The sequence below is a fragment of the Oncorhynchus tshawytscha genome, linkage group LG09 (genome assembly GCF_018296145.1).
Source record: "Oncorhynchus tshawytscha isolate Ot180627B linkage group LG09, Otsh_v2.0, whole genome shotgun sequence".
Taxonomy (NCBI): domain Eukaryota; kingdom Metazoa; phylum Chordata; class Actinopteri; order Salmoniformes; family Salmonidae; genus Oncorhynchus; species Oncorhynchus tshawytscha.
The window spans coordinates 59,182,099-59,200,489 of NC_056437.1; the positions used below are offsets into that span (position 1 = coordinate 59,182,099).

General features: G+C 43.0%; 1 protein-coding gene across 11 annotated transcripts in view; it reads left to right on the forward strand.

Moving 5' to 3' along the window:
* Positions 1-18,391, forward strand: part of LOC112214599 (H(+)/Cl(-) exchange transporter 3) — a 70,496-nt gene that overhangs the window by 35,593 nt on the left and 16,512 nt on the right. The window contains exon 1 of one of the 11 annotated variants that reach the window (XM_042327131.1): positions 3,510-3,781. The exons of 8 other annotated variants lie outside the window; for them this stretch is intronic. In XM_042327131.1, coding sequence (XP_042183065.1) covers positions 3,694-3,781 — 88 coding nt within the window. In that variant the 5' untranslated portion in view covers positions 3,510-3,693. Of the gene's footprint in view, positions 1-3,509; positions 3,782-18,391 lie in introns of those variants that run through there. 2 more of the 11 variants (XM_042327136.1, XM_042327138.1) reach the window with 2 other exon arrangements.

The following is an 18,391-nucleotide window of genomic DNA, read 5'->3' on the forward strand; positions in this document are numbered from 1 at the left end:
ATCCTATCCGTGAAGCACGGGGTGGTAGCATCATGTTGTTGGGGTGCTTTGCTGCAGGAGGGACTCGTGCACTTCACAAAATAGATGGCTTCATGAGGAAGGAAAATTATGTGGACATATTGAAGCAACGTCTCAAGACATCAGTCAGGAAGTTAAAGCTTGGTCGCAAATGGGTCTTCCAAATGGACCATGACCCCAAGCATTCTTCCAAAGTTGTGGCAAAATGGCTTAAGGACAGCAAAGTCTAGGTATTGGAGTGGCCATCACAAAGCCTTGACCTGAGTCCCATGGAACATTTGTGGGCAGAAATGAAAAAGCGTGTGCGAGAAAGGAGGCCTACAAACCTGACTCAGTTACATCAGCTCTGTCAGGAGGAATGGGCCAAAATTCACCCAACTTATTGTTGGAAGCTTGTGGAAGGCTACCCAAAATGTTTGGCCCAAGTTAAATAATTTAAAGGCAATGCTACCAAATACTAATTGAGTGTATGTAAACTTCTGACCCACAGGGATTGTGATGAATGAAATACAAGCTGAAATAAATCATTCAACTATTAATCTGACATTTCACATTTTTAAAATAACGTGGTGATCATAGCTGACCTAAGACAGGGAATTTTTACTAGGATTAAATGTCGGGAATTGTGAAAAACTGAGTTGAAATGTATTTGGCTAAGGTGTATGTAAACTTCTGACTTCAACTGTAGGTATTCCTTTTGTCCAGGTGGGTAAGGTCAGTGTGGATTGCGTTTGAGATTGCGTCATCTGTGGATCCTTTGGAGCGGTATGTGAATTGGAGTGGGTCTAGGGTTTCTGGCATGATGGTGTTGATGTTAGCCATGACCAGCCTTTCAAAGCGCTTCATGGCTACCGGCGTGAGGGTGGTAATCATTTAGGCAGGTTACCTTTGCTTTCTTGGGCACAGGGACTATGGTGGTCTGAAACATGTAGGTATTACAGACTCGGTCAGGGAGAGGTTGAAAATGTCAGTGAAGACACTTGCCAGTTGGTCCGCGCATGCTTTGAGCACACGTCCTGGTAATCCGTCTTGGCCTGTGGCTTTGTGAATATTGACCTGTCTGGTAGGCTTGCGTCACTGGGCAGCTCGCAGCTGGGTTTCCCTTTGTAGTCCGTAATATTTGTCAAGCCCTGCCACATCCGACGGGCATCAGAGCTGGTGTAGTAGGATTCTGCATCGGTTTGTGGTGTAAAATTGACGGCTATGAATAATATAGATGAGAACTCTCTTGGGAGATAGTGTGGTCTACAGCTTATCATGAGGTATTCTACCTCAGGCGAGCAATACCTCGAGACTTCTTTGATATTAGACATCGCACATCAGCAGTTATTGACAAATAGACACACACCCCTGCCCCTCGTCTTACCAGACGTAGCTGCCCTTTCTTGCCGATGCACCGAGAAGCCAGCCAGATCTATATTATCCGTGTCGTCATTCAGCCACGTCTCGGTGAAACATAAGATATTGCAGTTTTTAATGTCCCATTGGTAGGATAGTCTTAATAAACCTAGCCTATGAATGAAAGTTTAGGTCGAAATAAAAATTTGAGATGACAGACAGTGACACATTCAATACTGCCTTGCACATTCTTGCCTGCATCTAACTTATCTAGAGAATAATCATTAGTCAAACAGTTGCAAATGAGAGTTTCTATTGGACAAATTCAGGTATTTTTAACCCCGTTTCGTTTGGTTCTGTTTAAGAAAAGTTTGTCAACAGAGTCGGCGGATTGAATACACCCCTGATCAACATAAACACAGTTCACTTTCATAGCAGCCACGTTCTATTCCTTCTTTCGTCTATGCACTCTTCTCTTCTCACCTTTTCCCTTTGTTTGTGGATTTCAATGAACAACACATCAGCTGTATGTGACAAGGCAAAAAAAACTTCCCAAACCATGTCATAACCGCTACACACAGCCTACATCGTTGTCCCCATATTAGCTAACGTAACTTCCTAGTCAACATAGCTAATAGAACTAATGCGTTAGTTAACCCGCTACAATCATGCAGTAACATTACAGTGTATAGTCAGTTACACCGGCAGTTACACCAGTGGGACCCGGGGCAGTAAATGAATAAAAACCTAAATCTTACCTAGACTTGGAAGAGTTACAGTGTTGTGTTGGATAGTCATAGCCAGCTAGCTAACATAGCATCACTCTGTTTGAGTAACTAAACTAGCCAGCTGCATTTTGCTAGTTATGTAAGTAAGTGAAAGTGAAAAAAATGACAATCTCTCTCTCTTGCTTCTCCTTCATTTTTGAAAAACTGTGTTTAACAATTGTCCTTCTCTTTTTGAGTCAACTACTCATCACATTTTATGCACTGCAGTGCTAGCTAGCTGTAGCTTATGCATCCAGTATTAGATTCATTCTCTGATCCTTTGATTGGGTGGACAACATGTTGCAAGAGCTCTGATAGTTTGGAGGACATCCTCTGGAAGTTGCCATAATTAATTGGCATAATTACTGTGCAAGTCTATGGAACGGGGTGAGAACCAAGAGCCTCCTAGGTTTTGTATGTAAATCAATGTACCAAGAGGAGGACGGAAGCTAGCTGTCCTCCGGCTACACCATGGTGCTACCCTCCAGAGTGCTGTTGAGACTACTGTAGACCTTCATTGCAAAACAGTGTGTTTTAATCAATTATTTGGTGACGTGAATATATTTAGTATAGTTTTATCTAAAAAGGACAATTTTTTCAATGTTTTACCATTTGTATTTTTATGAGGAGCTTCCACTGGTGTACTGCTACATGATACATAGCTATGAACCCTCAGATGAAATCTCACAAATGGTTTCATATCCTGTCTGGGAGAGAGAAAGAGGGAGAAAGTGTTTGTGGAAAGAGAAAGAAGAGAGAGTCAGTCTCAGTACTGGTTTCACTGACATGTTTATGGTGGTTGCTAATGCCATGTTCTGGCTTTTTCTCTCTCCCGTGCTGTGGCTTTTGCTTTCACAACATTTGATTTTAGTAGTACTTCAGTGTGGTGTATGTCTGTACAAACGCTGTTCTTTTTCTATGCTAGATTGGGTTTTCCTCAACTCATTTGTTGATGATTGTGCACTAACACCTATATTAATTAGTTATGCATGGTAAGCAGCAAATTAATAGAGTCATTGACTGTATAGCGTTCAATACAGATCAATATTGGCGTAGCAATACAGTACTGATATGCTACTGTATACCACAGCCTTTTATTCTTCGTTCATGAATACATATTAGGCCGAGTACTAATATTATGCATCAGACCGACCGGCACACCTTTCAACAGGCTCTGCCAGCCTGGCCTGATCACTCTGCATTCTTACGCATTATCGCTCCTAACTCTGCCCCCCCCCCCCAATCGTCTCCCCTAGCAACCAACCAACCAGGCTTGCAATTCGTCATGCGATGACATCACCGGCTCCTTAGCAGTCAGCTGCTGCAGTGGAGAGGGAGGGGTAGAGAGCGAGAAAGAGAGGGAATTAGGGAGGGAGGAGAAAGACGAAGGGGGGGAGAAAAGACAGAGGGAGCTCAGCTTGTCTCACACACACACACACACACACAGCAAGTCTCTCTGAGGCTGTTCGAAACACGGAGGCTGCTCCCGGATAAGCAGTTAGCCTAGCGACGAGGAGCTAACACTTGGTGAGACAGCTAAATTAGTTTAGCGACCGACTGTCAGTCAACCATGGATGATATCTCAACCGAGGCCGACCCCTATCTACCCTACGACGGGGGAGGGGATGCCATCGCACTGCAGGAGCTGCCTAAAAGAGGTACGCCATGATCCCCCTCCCCTTCCTTTGAATGGAGTTTGGAGGTTCGGTCTGTTCGGTCTGGCTAGAGTTACAGTCATGGCGCTGGATAATCTAATGCTGTAGCGCCCTACTGTTGTTATAATAGACTAAAATGGTGTGGAGTTGATGACTTAGGTCAGACGGGAGGACTGTCATGGTGAACGTGTTATCTAGCTAGCTGCCATTCTGCGACCATTCACCTGCTCGTCGATGATTAACCTTGACACCCACAATCAATGTGTCTGTCTCTCTCTGTGTGTGTGTCATATCTGCGTGGTTAATTAGCAGGGTGTGTATTCTCCGGGTTTAGCTGAGCTCGTAGAATCAATAAATGGCCGAGGAGGAGCAATGTGTACTGCCTCCATCTTTATTCTCTTAGAATAAGCTGTTTGATGTGTGTGTGTGTGTGTGTGCGCGCGTGTGCGTAGGAACACCTCTACAACAGCTTCCAGATGTTACTCAGCGTGGTGCTGATCCATTTAACATGCAACAGTGTTTCAGTGACAGGGAGGAGGACCTGTTGGGTTGATCTGTGTTGTTCTCTGCCAGATCTCACCAGTCAGTACACCTCCTTCTGCACTGTCACGCACGCACGCACACACACTAACATCTATAAAAGCATCTGCTATCCTTCTCATTGCCTTTACAAAACCTATACATTTTCAACGGGATTCAATTATTTATTCAGTGTTATGTGGCTATATCCTGGGTCCTTCTTTCACAGTTAGCTAATATGTTGTGTAATCGTCCCTAAGGCCTAAGCTATTCATGGCCCCACATTGAATAATATGCTTTCCTTTAAGATAACCTACCACGTCACATGGTTGACTGATTTGATTCAGCTCAAAAGAGAAGAAAACGACCAAACATCAGTCCTATTCCATCCACTTTCAGTTTGCGGTTGAGCTCCTTCGTGTGTGTACATTTCCCTCTCTTTCTTATCTTTATTTTTTTCCTTCTGTATGGAGGTTGGAAGTTTGGTTATGTCTGTCCTTCTGGCTACAGTTACAGTCATGGCACTGGATAACCCGAATGCTGTAGCTCCCTGCTGTTGTTATAATAGACTAAAATGGTTTGGAGCTTATGACTGAGGTCAGACGGGAGGACTGTCATGGTGAACGTGTGTTCGTGGACGACAATGTTATCTAGCTGGCTGCCATTCTGCGACCATTCACCTGCTCGTCGATGATTAACCTTGGCACCCACTATCAGTGTGTCTGTGTGTGTGTGTCTTATCTGCGTGGTGAATTAGCAGGATGTGTATTCTCTGGGTTTAGCTGAGCTCGTAGAATCAATAAATGGCCGAGGAGGAGCAATGTGTGCCACTGCCTCCATCTTTATTCTCTTAGAATAAGCTGTTAAGTGTGTGTGTGTGTAGGAACACCACTATAACAGCTTCCAGATGTTACTCAGCGTGGTGCTGATCCATTTAACATGCAACAGTGTTTCGGTGACAGGGAGGAGGACCTGTTGGACAGATCGGTAGTGATGTCTCACTAGTCCATACATCTCATTCTGCACAGTCACACATGCATATGAACACACAAACTATAACATCTATAAAGCATCTGCTATCCTCATTACCTGTACAAAACCTATACATTTTCAACAGGATTCAGTGTTATGTGGCTATATCCTGGGTCCTTCTTTCACATTTAGCTAATATGTTGTGTAATCGTCCCTAAGGCCTAAGCTATTCATGGCCCAGCACTGAATAATATGCTTTCCTTTAAGATAACCTACCACGTCACATGGTTGACTGATTTGATTCAGCTAAAAAGACAAGAAAACGTTCTAACATCAGTCCTATTCCATCCACTTTCAGTTTGAGTTTCTTAGGGTGTGTGTATGTTAGTTAGGGTACGTCCCTGTCTGTAAATCTGAGATAATGGTGTGCGCGCGCATATTCCTCTTGTTCATTAGATTCCCATGTTAAATGACCAGACACAAAAGACACTGCCAAAGGATCCCCTCTCGTGCTTGCTCGCTCTCTCTGCTCTCTTCTTGCTCTCCTGTCGCTCTCCCTGCTCTCCGCTCTCTCTGCTCTCCTCTCGCTCTCTTTGCTCTCCTCTCGCTCTCTGCTCTCCTCTCGCTCTCTTTGCTCTCCTCTCGCTCTCTGCTCTGCTCTCCTCTCGCTCTCCCTCTCCTCTCGCCCTCCCTCTCCGCTCGCTCACCCTCTCCGCTCGCTCTCCCTCTCCGCTCGCTCTCCCTCTCCGCTCGCTCACCCTCTCCGCTCGCTCACCCTCTCCGCTCGCTCACCCTCTCCGCTCGCTCACCCTCTCCGCTCGCTCACCCTCTCCGCTCGCTCACCCTCTCCTCTCGCTCGCCCTCTCTTCTCGCTCTCTCTCTCGCCCTCTCCTCTCTTACTCTCTCTCCTCTCGCTCGCTCTCTTCTGTTGTATTGTGTAATCTGTGGTCAATACATTTAATTAAATAAAAATATGGTTATAAAAAAGAAAGAATGGCTAATAAATATAAATACACTGTATTACAGTCAGTTATATACAATGTAAATACTTCAGGAATTAATGGTCATGGGATGGCAATCCTATACATATCTGGCAGTAATATTTACAGTTTCTCCCTCACCCAGAATAATTCCCAGCTTTATGTTATTTTTAAATGCACAGAATTTGGGAATTGATTGAGATATTGTCTTGAAAAAAATATTCTCTTATTTGGGAGTATTTCTCACAGTAGAGGAAAATTGCATCTCTGTCTCCACTTCCTCTGTCGTGCAGTGACCACACAGACGCTCCTCTTTGAGTAGCCATCTCTTTTTGTCTCTCCCTGTTTCTATAGCCAATTGGTGGTCGCTGAGCCTGTATTTGTTCAGGATGTGTCTCTGTTTTGTATCCCTGACAGAATAGAGAGATTCTGCCAATTTGTATTCTCTGAGGGCCAAATAGCAATCTAGTTTATTCAGAGTTTTAATTTTTATATGAGGATTTAATTTCTGTAACAATTTAATTGATGTCCCTGTGTGTTTTGGATAATAAGGTTGTTTAGTGTTTTCAACAGCTGATGGGAATCTTTTCAGGGTTCAGCTCTTGGTTTTCCAGTGCTTTGAATTGTAAGAATGTTTTGGGGCATAATTTCAAATGATGTCAAAAAGTTTGTCCTTTTCTTTATATTTACAATTAAAGGGAATCGTCCGAGTTCCGCTCTGCATGCATTATTTGGTACTTTCTTTTGGATATTTAGGATAATTCTACGGAATTCTGTATATTTATTTTCTATTGGGTTTTTCTCCCAATGCTTATAATCGTAATTATAGGTTGAAACCCAAACCTCGCTTCCATCTTGTGGTAAAATTACACTAATATTTTGCACGATATTTGGATGGGAATATTTACTTTTTATGGAGTAGTGCATTCACTGCCAGACCAAATCCACCAGAGACACATTTTTGTATTGTCCCAGGTAGTTGTACCACTGGCCATGTTCAACCATGGTATTTCCTCATTTGAAGGAGTGTCGACTGCTCTGATTCTTGGTATTTTTTCCCCCTTTATCTCTCTTCTCTCGCTCTCTCTCTACTCTCTTGCTATTCTCACTCTGCACTCTCTATTTGCTCTCTCACTTTTCTCTCTCTCCCTCTCAACCTGCCTTTCGGCCACATGATATTCCCTTAGCAGCACCGGTGCCGGCCAGGGTTAGTGTTGGCTTACTGGTCTCCAGCCCCAGTCAGTCCTGTTGCTAAGCTCAAGCGCCTTGATCTGATTTGCAGGACTGTAGTGCTGGAGTAGCCTGATACTGCATTAATGCACAGGAAGCTCCTGTGTGTACTAAGCCCTTGCACTGAATGGTCACACTTTATTGGCATGTAGTACCTGAACACACAAGGTGTGTGCGCATGTGTGTGTCGTGAACTCGTTGATCCATGTTGTGGTTGAATCAGTCTCTGCAGGCTTCTGTTTCCACAGTGTCATCATTCAGCTGGATGCTGTGTGTCAGCCTACTGTGTGACAATCTACAGTAAAACCTTCCAAACCATCCACTCCTCCACATAATGAAGCAATTGATATACATTATGTGTGTCTGTGTCTATAATCTTACCATCAAGAGGAGCAACCTGTTATTACGTCCCAAAGACCAATTCACTGTCCGCCTCTATCTAATTCAGACCTCACCCACACTACGCACCTACCTGGCTACCCCTGTACCAGCTCTACGCACTGTGGTTAGAAACCCCACCTCCACATAGAGTCCAGTCATCATTTCTGACTCATCATCAAATCAAATTTTATTAGTCACATGTGCCGAATACAACCCTAGAGTGAAATGCTTACTTACGAGCCCCTAACCGACAGTGCAGTTTCAACAAATACGGAGAAGAATAAGAGAAAAGTAACAAGTAATTAAAGAGGAGCAGTAAAAAATAACAATATATACAGGGGGGTGCCGGTACAGAGTCAATGTGTGGGGGCACTGGTTAGTTGAGGTAGTATGTACATAGAGTGAAAGTGACTGCATAGATGATAACAGAGTGGCAGTGGTGTGGAGAGGGGGGGTGAATAGTCTGGCTAGCCATTTGACTAGATGTTCAGGAGTTTTATGGCTTGGGGGTAGAAGCTGTTTAGAAGCCTCTTGGACATAGACTTGGTGCTCCGGTACCGTTTGCTGTGTGGTAGCAGAGAGAAGTCTATGACTAGGGTGGCTGGAGTCTTTGATAATTTTCAGGGCCTTCCTCTGACACCGCCTGGTATAGAGGTCCTGGATGGCAGGAAGCTTGGCCCCAGTGATGTACTTACTGGGCCGTTCGCACTAGAGGTCGACCAATTAATCGGAATGATCGATTAATTAGGGCAGATTTCAAAGGGCAGATTTCAAGTTTTCATAACAATCGGAAATCTGTATTGTTTTTACACCTTTATTTAACCTTTTATTTAACTAGGCAAGTCAGTTAAGAACACATTCTTATTTTCAATGACGGCCTAGGAACGGTGGGTTAACTGCCTTGTTCAGGGGCAGAACGACAGATTTTTACCTTGTCAGGGGATTCAATCTTGCAACCTTACAGTTAACTAGTCCAACGATCTAACCACCTGCTTTACGTTGCACTCCACGAAGAGCCTGCCTGTTACGCGAATGCAGTAAGAAGCCAAGGTCAGTTGCTAGCTAGCATTAAACTTATCTTATAAAAAACAATCAATCAATCATAGTCACTAGTTAACTACACATGGTTGATGATATTACTAGTTTATCTAGCGTGTCCTGCGTTGCATATAATCGATGCGGTGCGTATTCGCGAAAAAAGACTGTCGTTGCTCCAATGTGTACCTAACCATAAACATCAATGCCTTTCTTAAAATCAATACACAAGTATATATTTTTAAACCTGCATATTTAGTTAATATTGCCCGCTAACATGACTCGTTGCGAACTGTGTGAAGACTATTTCTTCCTAACAAAGACAGCCAACTTCGCCAAACGGGGGATGATTTAACATTTGCGAAAAAAGCACAATCGTTGCACGACTGTACCTAACCATAAACATCAATGCCTTTCTTAAAATCAATACACAAAAGTATATATTTTTTAAACCTGCATATTTAGCTAAAAGAAATCCAGGTTAGCAGGTGAAATTGTGTCACTTATCTTGCGTTCATTGCACGCAGAGTCAGTGTATATGCAACAGTTTGGGCCGCCTAATTTGCCAGAACTTTACTTAGTTATGACATAACATTGAAGGTTGTGCAACGTAACAGGAATATTTAGACATATGGATGCCACCCGTTAGATAAAATACGGAACGGTTCCATATTTCACTGAAAGAATAAACGTCTTGTTTTTGAGATGATAGTTTCCGTATTCGACCATATTAATGACCTAAGGCTCGTATTTCTGTGTGTTATTATGTTATAACTAAGTCTATGATTTGATAGAGCAGTCTGACTGAGCGATGTTAGGCACCAGCAGGCTCGTAAACATTCATTCAAACAGCACTTTCGTGCGTTTGACAGCAGCTCTTCGCAATGCTTCAAGCATTGAACTATTTATGACTTCAAGCCTATCAACTCCCGAGATTAGGCTGGTGTAACCGATGTGAAGTGGCTAGCTAGTTAGCGGGGTGCGCGCTAATAGCGTTTCAAATGTCACTCGCTCTGAGACTTGAAGTGGTTGTTCCCCTTGCTCCGCATGGGTAACGCTGCTTCGAGGGTGGCTGTTGTCGATGTGTTGCTGGTTTGAGCCCAGGTAGGGGCAAGGAGAGGGACGGAAGCTATACTGTTACACTGGCAATACTAATGTGCCTATAAGAACATCGAATAGTCAAAGGTATATGTAATACAAATCGTATAGAGAGAAATAGTCCTATAATAACTACAACCTAAAACTTCTTACCTGGGAATATTGAAGACTCATGTGAAAAGGAACCACCAGCTTTCATATGTTCTCATGTTCTGAGCAAGGAACTTAAACGTAAAAAAGCTAACATGGCACATATTGAACTTTTTACTTTCTTCTCCAACACTGTTTTTGCATTATTTAAACCAAATTGAACATGTTTCATTATTTATTTGAGGCTAAATTTATTTTATTAATGTATTATATTAAGTTAAAACAAGTGTTCATTCAGTATTGTTGTAATTGTCATTATTACATTATTATTACATTATTATGTTAAAAAAAAATCGTCAGGTTAAACGGTATCGGCTTTTTATGGTCCTCCAATTATCGGTATCGGCGTTAAAATCATAATCGGTCAACCACTAGTTCGCACTACCCCTTGAAGAACCTTGCGGTCGGAGACCGAGCAGTTGCCATACCAGGCAGTGATGCAACCAGTCAGGATGCTCGATGGTGCAGCTGTGAAACCTTTTTGAGGATCTGAGGATCCATGCCAAATCTTTTCTCCTGAGGGGGAATAGGTTTTGTCGTGCCCGCTTCACGACTCTCATGGTGTGCTTGGACCAATTTAGTTTGCTGGTGATGTGGACACCAAGGAACTTGAAGTTCTCAACCTGCTCCACTGCAGCCCCGTCGATAAGAATGTGGGCGTGCTCGGTCCTCTCCTCCTCCTTCCCCGGTTCCCCCTCCTCCATCGCCGCCTCCTCTCCCCCTGCCAGCACAGACTGTGGGTCACTCACAAATCAGGTTGGTTGGAAGGTTACAATATCAAACTGGCTTACTGCTTCTGGCTGGGTGAGACTGTGGATGTGTCCCAAATGTCACCCTATTCCCTACAACAGTGCACCCTATTCCCTACAACATTGCACTACTTTTGACCAGAGCCCTGTCAAAAATAGTGCAGTAATATAGGGAAGTAGGGTGCCATTTGGGATACAACCACAGTCTCACCCAACCAGAAGCGAAAAAAGCACAACTGGCAGTCAGCCAGTTCGATGTTGTCACCTTCCAACCAACCTGATTTGTGAGTTGCGTTTGGGGCTGCGTTTTTAGCTGACTCTACAAGAACAAATTATTTCCCATTGGTCTTCCTCAGGAAGGGAAACACTGCCAGATGAAAGCCATTCACCTACTGTAGTTATCCCTGCTCAATGGGAGCCTGCCTAGACCTACTTCTCTCCTACACGTATAGGTCCACATCAAAGGACTTGATATAGTCCAATGCTTTCATATTTCAAAGGCTTGGCTCGGGACTTTTGAAACAAGGCTTTAAAGCATGGAACACACCGAGAATCTCATCGCTGATAGTCTGCCGATATGTACTTATCACAGTGGGGAGGCCGTTCCTTCTCTTGCTAGAACAAAAGCGGTACCTGCTGCGTGCCAACCCGGTAGTGACGAACCTACCGATTTGTACTTGTGGAATTGCAATGCTTATCAGTGGCCAACATCTTGACTATGAGCCAATCAGCGAGCAGGAACCAACACATTTTTGTTGTTAAAAAGAGGGCATTTTCTCTCTACAAGTCAGTCACACTTCATATGCAGTGTAATCTATGCAACGTTAGCTAGATACTTGCACAGACGCAATGCACACAACAGTAAATACTTCCTCCAAGCTAGCTAACAACTAATTAAATCACAATGAATTAGCTAGTGTCCATGAAACAGCTGCCTATATTAGCTACTGAGTTAGTGCAGTGACCAAGATAGCCATGTTGTGCTAGCTAGGTAATGTGCTAACATTAGCTAAATTGCTAAACATTTGGCTATGGGCTGGCACAGGCAGTATGGGATTAAGGAGAATTAATTAAATAGTTTCTTCTAGACTTGAGCGGTATCCAGGTTTTCATATTGTCATATCGTACTTTTTCCTCATACCGGGATTGACGGTATTACCGGTATAGCACACAAGTTGGCTTTAAATATGAAGAGAAAAGCCCATTGGGCCTCTATTACCAGAATGCTAACAAACTAATAGTGAAATCACATAGACGCTGTTAACTAAATGCTAACGAGTGAAAACAAAACTCATTTCAAGACAGGCAAATCCAGCTCATAAAGTTAAACAAGCATAGCTAGTAGTTACCGAATGCCATTTTCTGTGAGTGCAAATTAACAAAGTTGTGAAGCATGTTTTTCTGAAGGAAGAGCACGAATCGATTCTGGGAGAAAAAAACTAAACTGACTTGCCTAGTTAAATTTAAAAAAAGATTGGAGAAGAATGGAGGAGGGGAAAAAACACTAGTAGGAAGCACAGGAAAAAAATGGCAGCGGTACAGAACTCATCCAGAGCTCTTTGACTTCTGGCAGAAAGCCATTATAAGATACACTACATGACCAAAAGTATGTGGACACCTGCTCGTCGAACATCTCATTCCAAAATCATGAGCATTAATAGGGAGTTGATCCCCCTTTGCTTCTATAACAGCCTCCACTCTTCTGGGATGATGTGGGAACATTGCTGTGGAGACTAGCTTCCATTCAGCCACGAGAGCATTAGTGAGGTTGGTCACTGATGTTGGGCGATTAGGCCCGGCTCGCAGTCGCCGTTCCGATTCATCCCAATGGTGTTTGATGGGGTTGAGGTCAGGGCTCTGTGCAGGCCAGTCAAGTTCTTCCACACCGATCTCGATAAACCATTTCTGTATGGACCTCGCTTTGTGCACGGGCGTATTGTCATGCTGAAACAGGAAAGGGCCTTCCCCAAACTGTTGCCACAAAGTTGGAAGCACAGAATAGTCTAGAATGTCATTGTATGCTGTAGCGTTAAGATTTCCCTTCACTTGAACTAAGGGGCCAAGCCCGAACCATGAATCACAGCCCCAGACCATTATTCCTCCTCCACCAAACTTTACAGTTGGCGCTATGCATTCGGGCAGGTAGCGTTTTCCTGGCATCTGCCAATCCCAGATTCGTCCATCGGACTGCCAGATGGTGAAGCATGATTAATCACTCCAGAGAACGCGTTTCCACTGCTACAGAGTCCAATGGCGGCAAGCTTTACACCACTCCAGCCAACGCTTGGCATTGCGCATGGTGATCTTAGGCTTGTGTGGGGTTGCTCGGCCATGGAAACCCATTTTAATGAAGCTCCCGACTAACAGTTCTTGTGCTGACGTTGCTTCCAGAGGCAGTTTTGAACTCGGTAGTGAGTGATGCAAAGGTGCATCCTATGACGGTGGCCACGTTGAAAGTGAGTATGGCCATTCTACTGCCAATGTCTATGGAGATCGCATGGCTCTGTGCTTGATTTTATACACCTGTCAGCAACGGGTGTGGCTGAAATGGTAAAATCCACTAATTTGAAGGCGTGTCCACATACTTTTGCCTATATATAGTGTGTCTGATGGTAACCATTTAGTAATGAATTTCATGAAGTGTAACTTCACCTCGTGCGTGTTGCACAACAGAGACTTGTCGATTAGATATAGATCGCTATGGACTCATCAGCTCGCTTTGTCCCTTTGTGCTATTTGCAAACAAACACTTGACTGGCTCAACTGTTCTGGGGAACTACGGTAAGCTTAATATTTGAAAATAATGTGACAGGTGAAATGAAGAACGCAATCTGCTTTATCTCCTAAGGTATTGCACAAGTTGACTGCAGGTAATAACTCAAAGTAGCTACAAATATTCAAATGTATTGAAAAACTTCAAAGAAATAGCTTTGACAGTATTGAAAACCCATCCTGTGGCTTTTTTCAAATACCCCGGTATACGGTATTCCGCTTAAGCCTACTTTCTTCATCTTGCTAGATAGTTATCTAGCTGTGGCCATCTGGTTAGTATCGACAAGGGCTTTCACAAAATAACAACATTAGCACAGATCGCTTGGAATCTAGACCATAAGAAATATGCACTGAGATGCATTGCCAAACAACGCTACTGCCACCGTCTGGTTTGGAGTATTTTAACAAGGCTGAGTGGCTGATGACTTCCAAGGTCTTTTCTGTGTGAACACGAGAGACTGCCGACACTCTATTCAGAGGTACTAAGTACTGTCGGCAGGCAAACATTTGACAATCCTACCGGTGTCTGAGTTTTAACCGGTTACGGAGGTGTCTAAGATTCCTCACAAATCTTTCTACCCCTGTGTAGGGAAAATAAAAATTGGTTAGGCTTATGTCTATATGTACAGTTGAAGTCAGAAGTTTACATACACATTAGCCAAATACATTTAAACTCAGTTTTTCACAATTCCTGACATTTAATCATAGTAAAATTCCCTGTCTTAGGTCAGTTAGGATCACCACTTTATTTTAAGAATGTGAAATGTCAGAATAATAGTAGAGTGATTTATTTCAGCTTTTATTTCTTTCATCACATTCACAGTGGGTCAGAGGTTTATTATACACTCAATTAGTATTTGGTAGCATTTCCTTTAAATTATTTAACTTGGGTCAAATGTTTCGGGTAGCCTTCCACAAGCTTCCCACAATAAGTTGGGGGAATTTTGGCCCATTCCTCCTGACAGAGCTGGTGTAACTGAGTCAGGTTTGTAGGCCTCCTTGCTCGCACATGCTTTTTCAGTTCTGCCCACAACTTTTCTATAGAATTGAGGTCAGGGCTTTGTGAAGGCCACTCCAATACCTTGACTTTGTTGTCCACAAACCATTTTGCCACAACTTTGGAAGTATGCTTGGGGTCATTGTCCATTTGGAAGACCCATTTGCGGCCAAGCTTTAACTTCCTGACTGATGTCTTGAGACGTTGCTTCAATATATCCACATAATGTTCCTTCCTCATGAAGCCATCTATTTTGTGAAGTGCACCAGTCCCTCCTGCAGCAAAGCAGCCCCCACAACATGATGCTGCCACCCCCGTGCTTCACGGTTGGGATGGTGTTCTTTTCGGCTTGCAAGCCTCCCCCTTTTCCTCCAAACATAACGATGGTCATTATGGCCAAACAGTTCTATTTTTGTTTCATCAGACCAGAGGACATTTCTCCAAAAAGTACGATCTCTGTCCCCATGTGCAGTTGCAAACCATAGTCTGGCTTTTTTATGGCGGTTTTGGAGCGGTGGCTTCTTCCTTGCTGAGCGGCCTTTCAGGTTATGTCAATATAGGACTCGTTTTACTGTGGATATAGATACTTTTGTACCTGTTTGCTCCAGCATCTTCACAAAGTTCTTTGCTGCTGTTCTGGGATTGATTTGCACTTTTCGCAACAAAGTACTTTCATCTCTAGGAGACAGAACACGTCTCCTTCCTGAGTGGTATGACGGCTATATGGTCCCATGGTGTTTATACTTGCGTAATATTGTTTGTACAGAAGAACATGGTACCTTCAGGCGTTTGGAAATTGCTCCCAAGTATGAACCAGATTTGTGGAGGTCTACCATTTTGTTTCTGAGGTCTTGGCTGATTTCTTTTGATTTCCCCATGATGTCAAGCAAAGAGGCACTGAGTTTGAAGGTAGGCCTTGAAATACATCCACAGGTACATCTCCAATTGACTCAAATGATGTCAATTAGTCTATCAGAAACTTCTAAAGTCACAGTCAACTTAGTGTATGTAAACTTCTAACCCACTGGAATTGTGATACAGTGAAATAATCTGTCTGTAAACATTTGTTGGCAAAATGACTTGTCATGCACAAAGTAGATGTCCTTACCCGACTTTCCAAAACTATAGTTTGTTAACAAGAAATTTGTGGAGTGGTTGAAAAACCAAAAAAAAAAGTTTTAATGACCTAAGTTTATGGAAAGCAAGTTTTAATAACCTAAGTGTGTGTAAACTTCCGACTTCAACTGTATGTTACCTGCTAGCCTATTAGTTCACTTACTTGTTTGCTCATCCCTGTGTCCTCCCTTCCCCCTAGAGCCACATCAGATGTGACTAATCATACCCCAGTGTTTGAGCTTTGATCACGTTCCCACTTCCCACAGATCACACCAGTCAGTCCCAGGTTCCTAAAAATCAGTCCCAGGTTCCTAATTTCATGTTAGCTTAGTAGTTAGCACCTTGTCTCCTAGCTTTTGTAATGATATCCTTAGTTGGCGTAGCAGTTAGCACCAACTGGCTCTCCTAGGTATTGTTATAGGCTAACCCTAGGCTTCATTAAAAACAGCTTAATTGCATCCTGTCATTCTGCCAACTGTGCCAAGCCACACACGGTTAGCCCCTGGATAACATGGTCATAACATGGTTGTGTGAAACAGTCCTTGTGGGTAGATGCCATCCTCACTAACAGACCCCAGCACGATATCACACATTGCTGGCAAGTTCAGCAAATACACACAAGCGGTGTGTCCCTGACCGCATGCCAAATGGAGAACGGTTATGAGGGTCACCAAACCATGGATCATCATAACTGAACTAGCTTAGCCTCTACCTTCTGCTGATTTTTCTTCTTCTTTTCTCTAAATATGGTTATGTATTTACCTGCCTTGGGGCGGCATGTAGCCTAGTGGTTAGAGCGTTGGACCAGTAAAGGTTGTTAGATCGAATCCCCGAGTCGTTCTGCCCCTGAACAAGGCAGTTAACCCACCATTCCTAGGCCGTCATTGTAAATAAGAATGTGTTCTTAATTGACTTGCCTAGTTAAATAAAACATTTAATATGTTAGTTTTGTTATCTATGTAGTAGTACTTTCTATTGGACAATGAACTTTCTACTACACTATAAGCCAGTGATGGGCAACTTTGATGGTGGTGGGGGCCACAAAAAATCTGAACTCAACATGATTGGCTGCTGTGGCTTTCTGGTCACATCCATACCAACGCTTGCAGTCAGAGCTGTCCCTAGGTTTTTTAGTGTCCCTAAGTGAAATTTTGTTGCCCCCCACCTTGCGATCATAACATTTTAGGGGCATACCTCTTGACAGCGCAGAGAAAACATTGACAGTTTAGATTTCATTTCCTGCAATTTTAAACATTTTGACATGGGGCATAGAGAAAATGTTGCCGTTGTTAAAGCGGAGAGAAGATTATTCAATTTTATAACTAATTTCATGCAATTCTAACTCATTTTGCCATGGGGTGGAGAGAGACTTTTCCAGTTTTCCAGCTAATTTCCTGTAATTCTACACATTTTGCCATAGGGTGGAGAGAAATGTTTGCATTTCTCTTTCTCAGGCAAATATCACCCTGGAAAAATACACAATACACTGTACTGTGTATCTGAGCAGAATAGAAGAATTTTCACAACAAAGAATGGCTCTAATTTCATGCATGCCCCCAAATGATTTACCACATACTTGAGACAAAAGCATTCTTTTTTACTTTGTTTTTGGACACAATAGTGACTTTGTTTTTTCTTGGGAGAATTCCCACACCCTTGTACAGTTGTCAGAGTTTCATTACATGAGATTTCCCTCTTTTTTTCCCCCTTTTGTTTGGCAGAGTTGTGTGGAAAGATTACATGAATGTAGACCTGTCTCTGTGTAATTCCTGTCACTCTGAGAATACTGTGAAGCAATGTTCGATAAAGCACGTACTTTTTAAAGACCCATCTTCTTGACAACTGTGCGCTGTTTTTCAGTGCTACGTCGCCGACTATGTATTTTAACGGTGTCATTGTTTATTTCCCTCACATCACATCCACAGCAGAGATGACCTTTTTCAAAATGGCGGTTGGCTGCCCATTTGAGTTAGTGCTGTAGCGGATGAATGGAGATGGAGCAGGGGTGGCCTAAGGGCTCTTCTCAATCTCTGCTTCTGTCTGTCTGTGACGTGTGCGCGAGTCAGCCAGCTAGTAGAAGCTATTTAACTGTCCCTTTTAGATGCTGTGCAGGCGCTGCTTCTAACCAGCACAGCCTGACCTGACTGGATTTCGGACATCCGGCATTAGCAATGATCATCGGGCAATGATCGTTCTTGATTATTGTTACGATCTGGATGAATTAATGTAATCATGAAATGTGATTTTAAAAAAAATAAAAAATAAAAAATTACATTTGTTTTTATACATAACCGTTTTTTCAGTCATCTTTGGCAGTTGAAACATAGTTTGCCAATTTTTGTATTCGAATGCAATATTGCTACGTGTTCTGTGCTTTTGTAAAGATCAACTGATCACGCTTAAAGGGTGACCAAAGTTGTGTGGTCCAATCCCTTATTTTGGTGAACTGGAAATCTGTTAAACATTTACTGAAAGAGCACAGTTGGCGGCAGACTATACTGTGTTATACTCTAGGTGTGGCGTAGTCTACTTGATGCACAGTGTCTGACGTCTATCCGCGTAGGACCTACAACCTATAATGCCTGCATCCAAGACACACAAAAATGGCAGACTG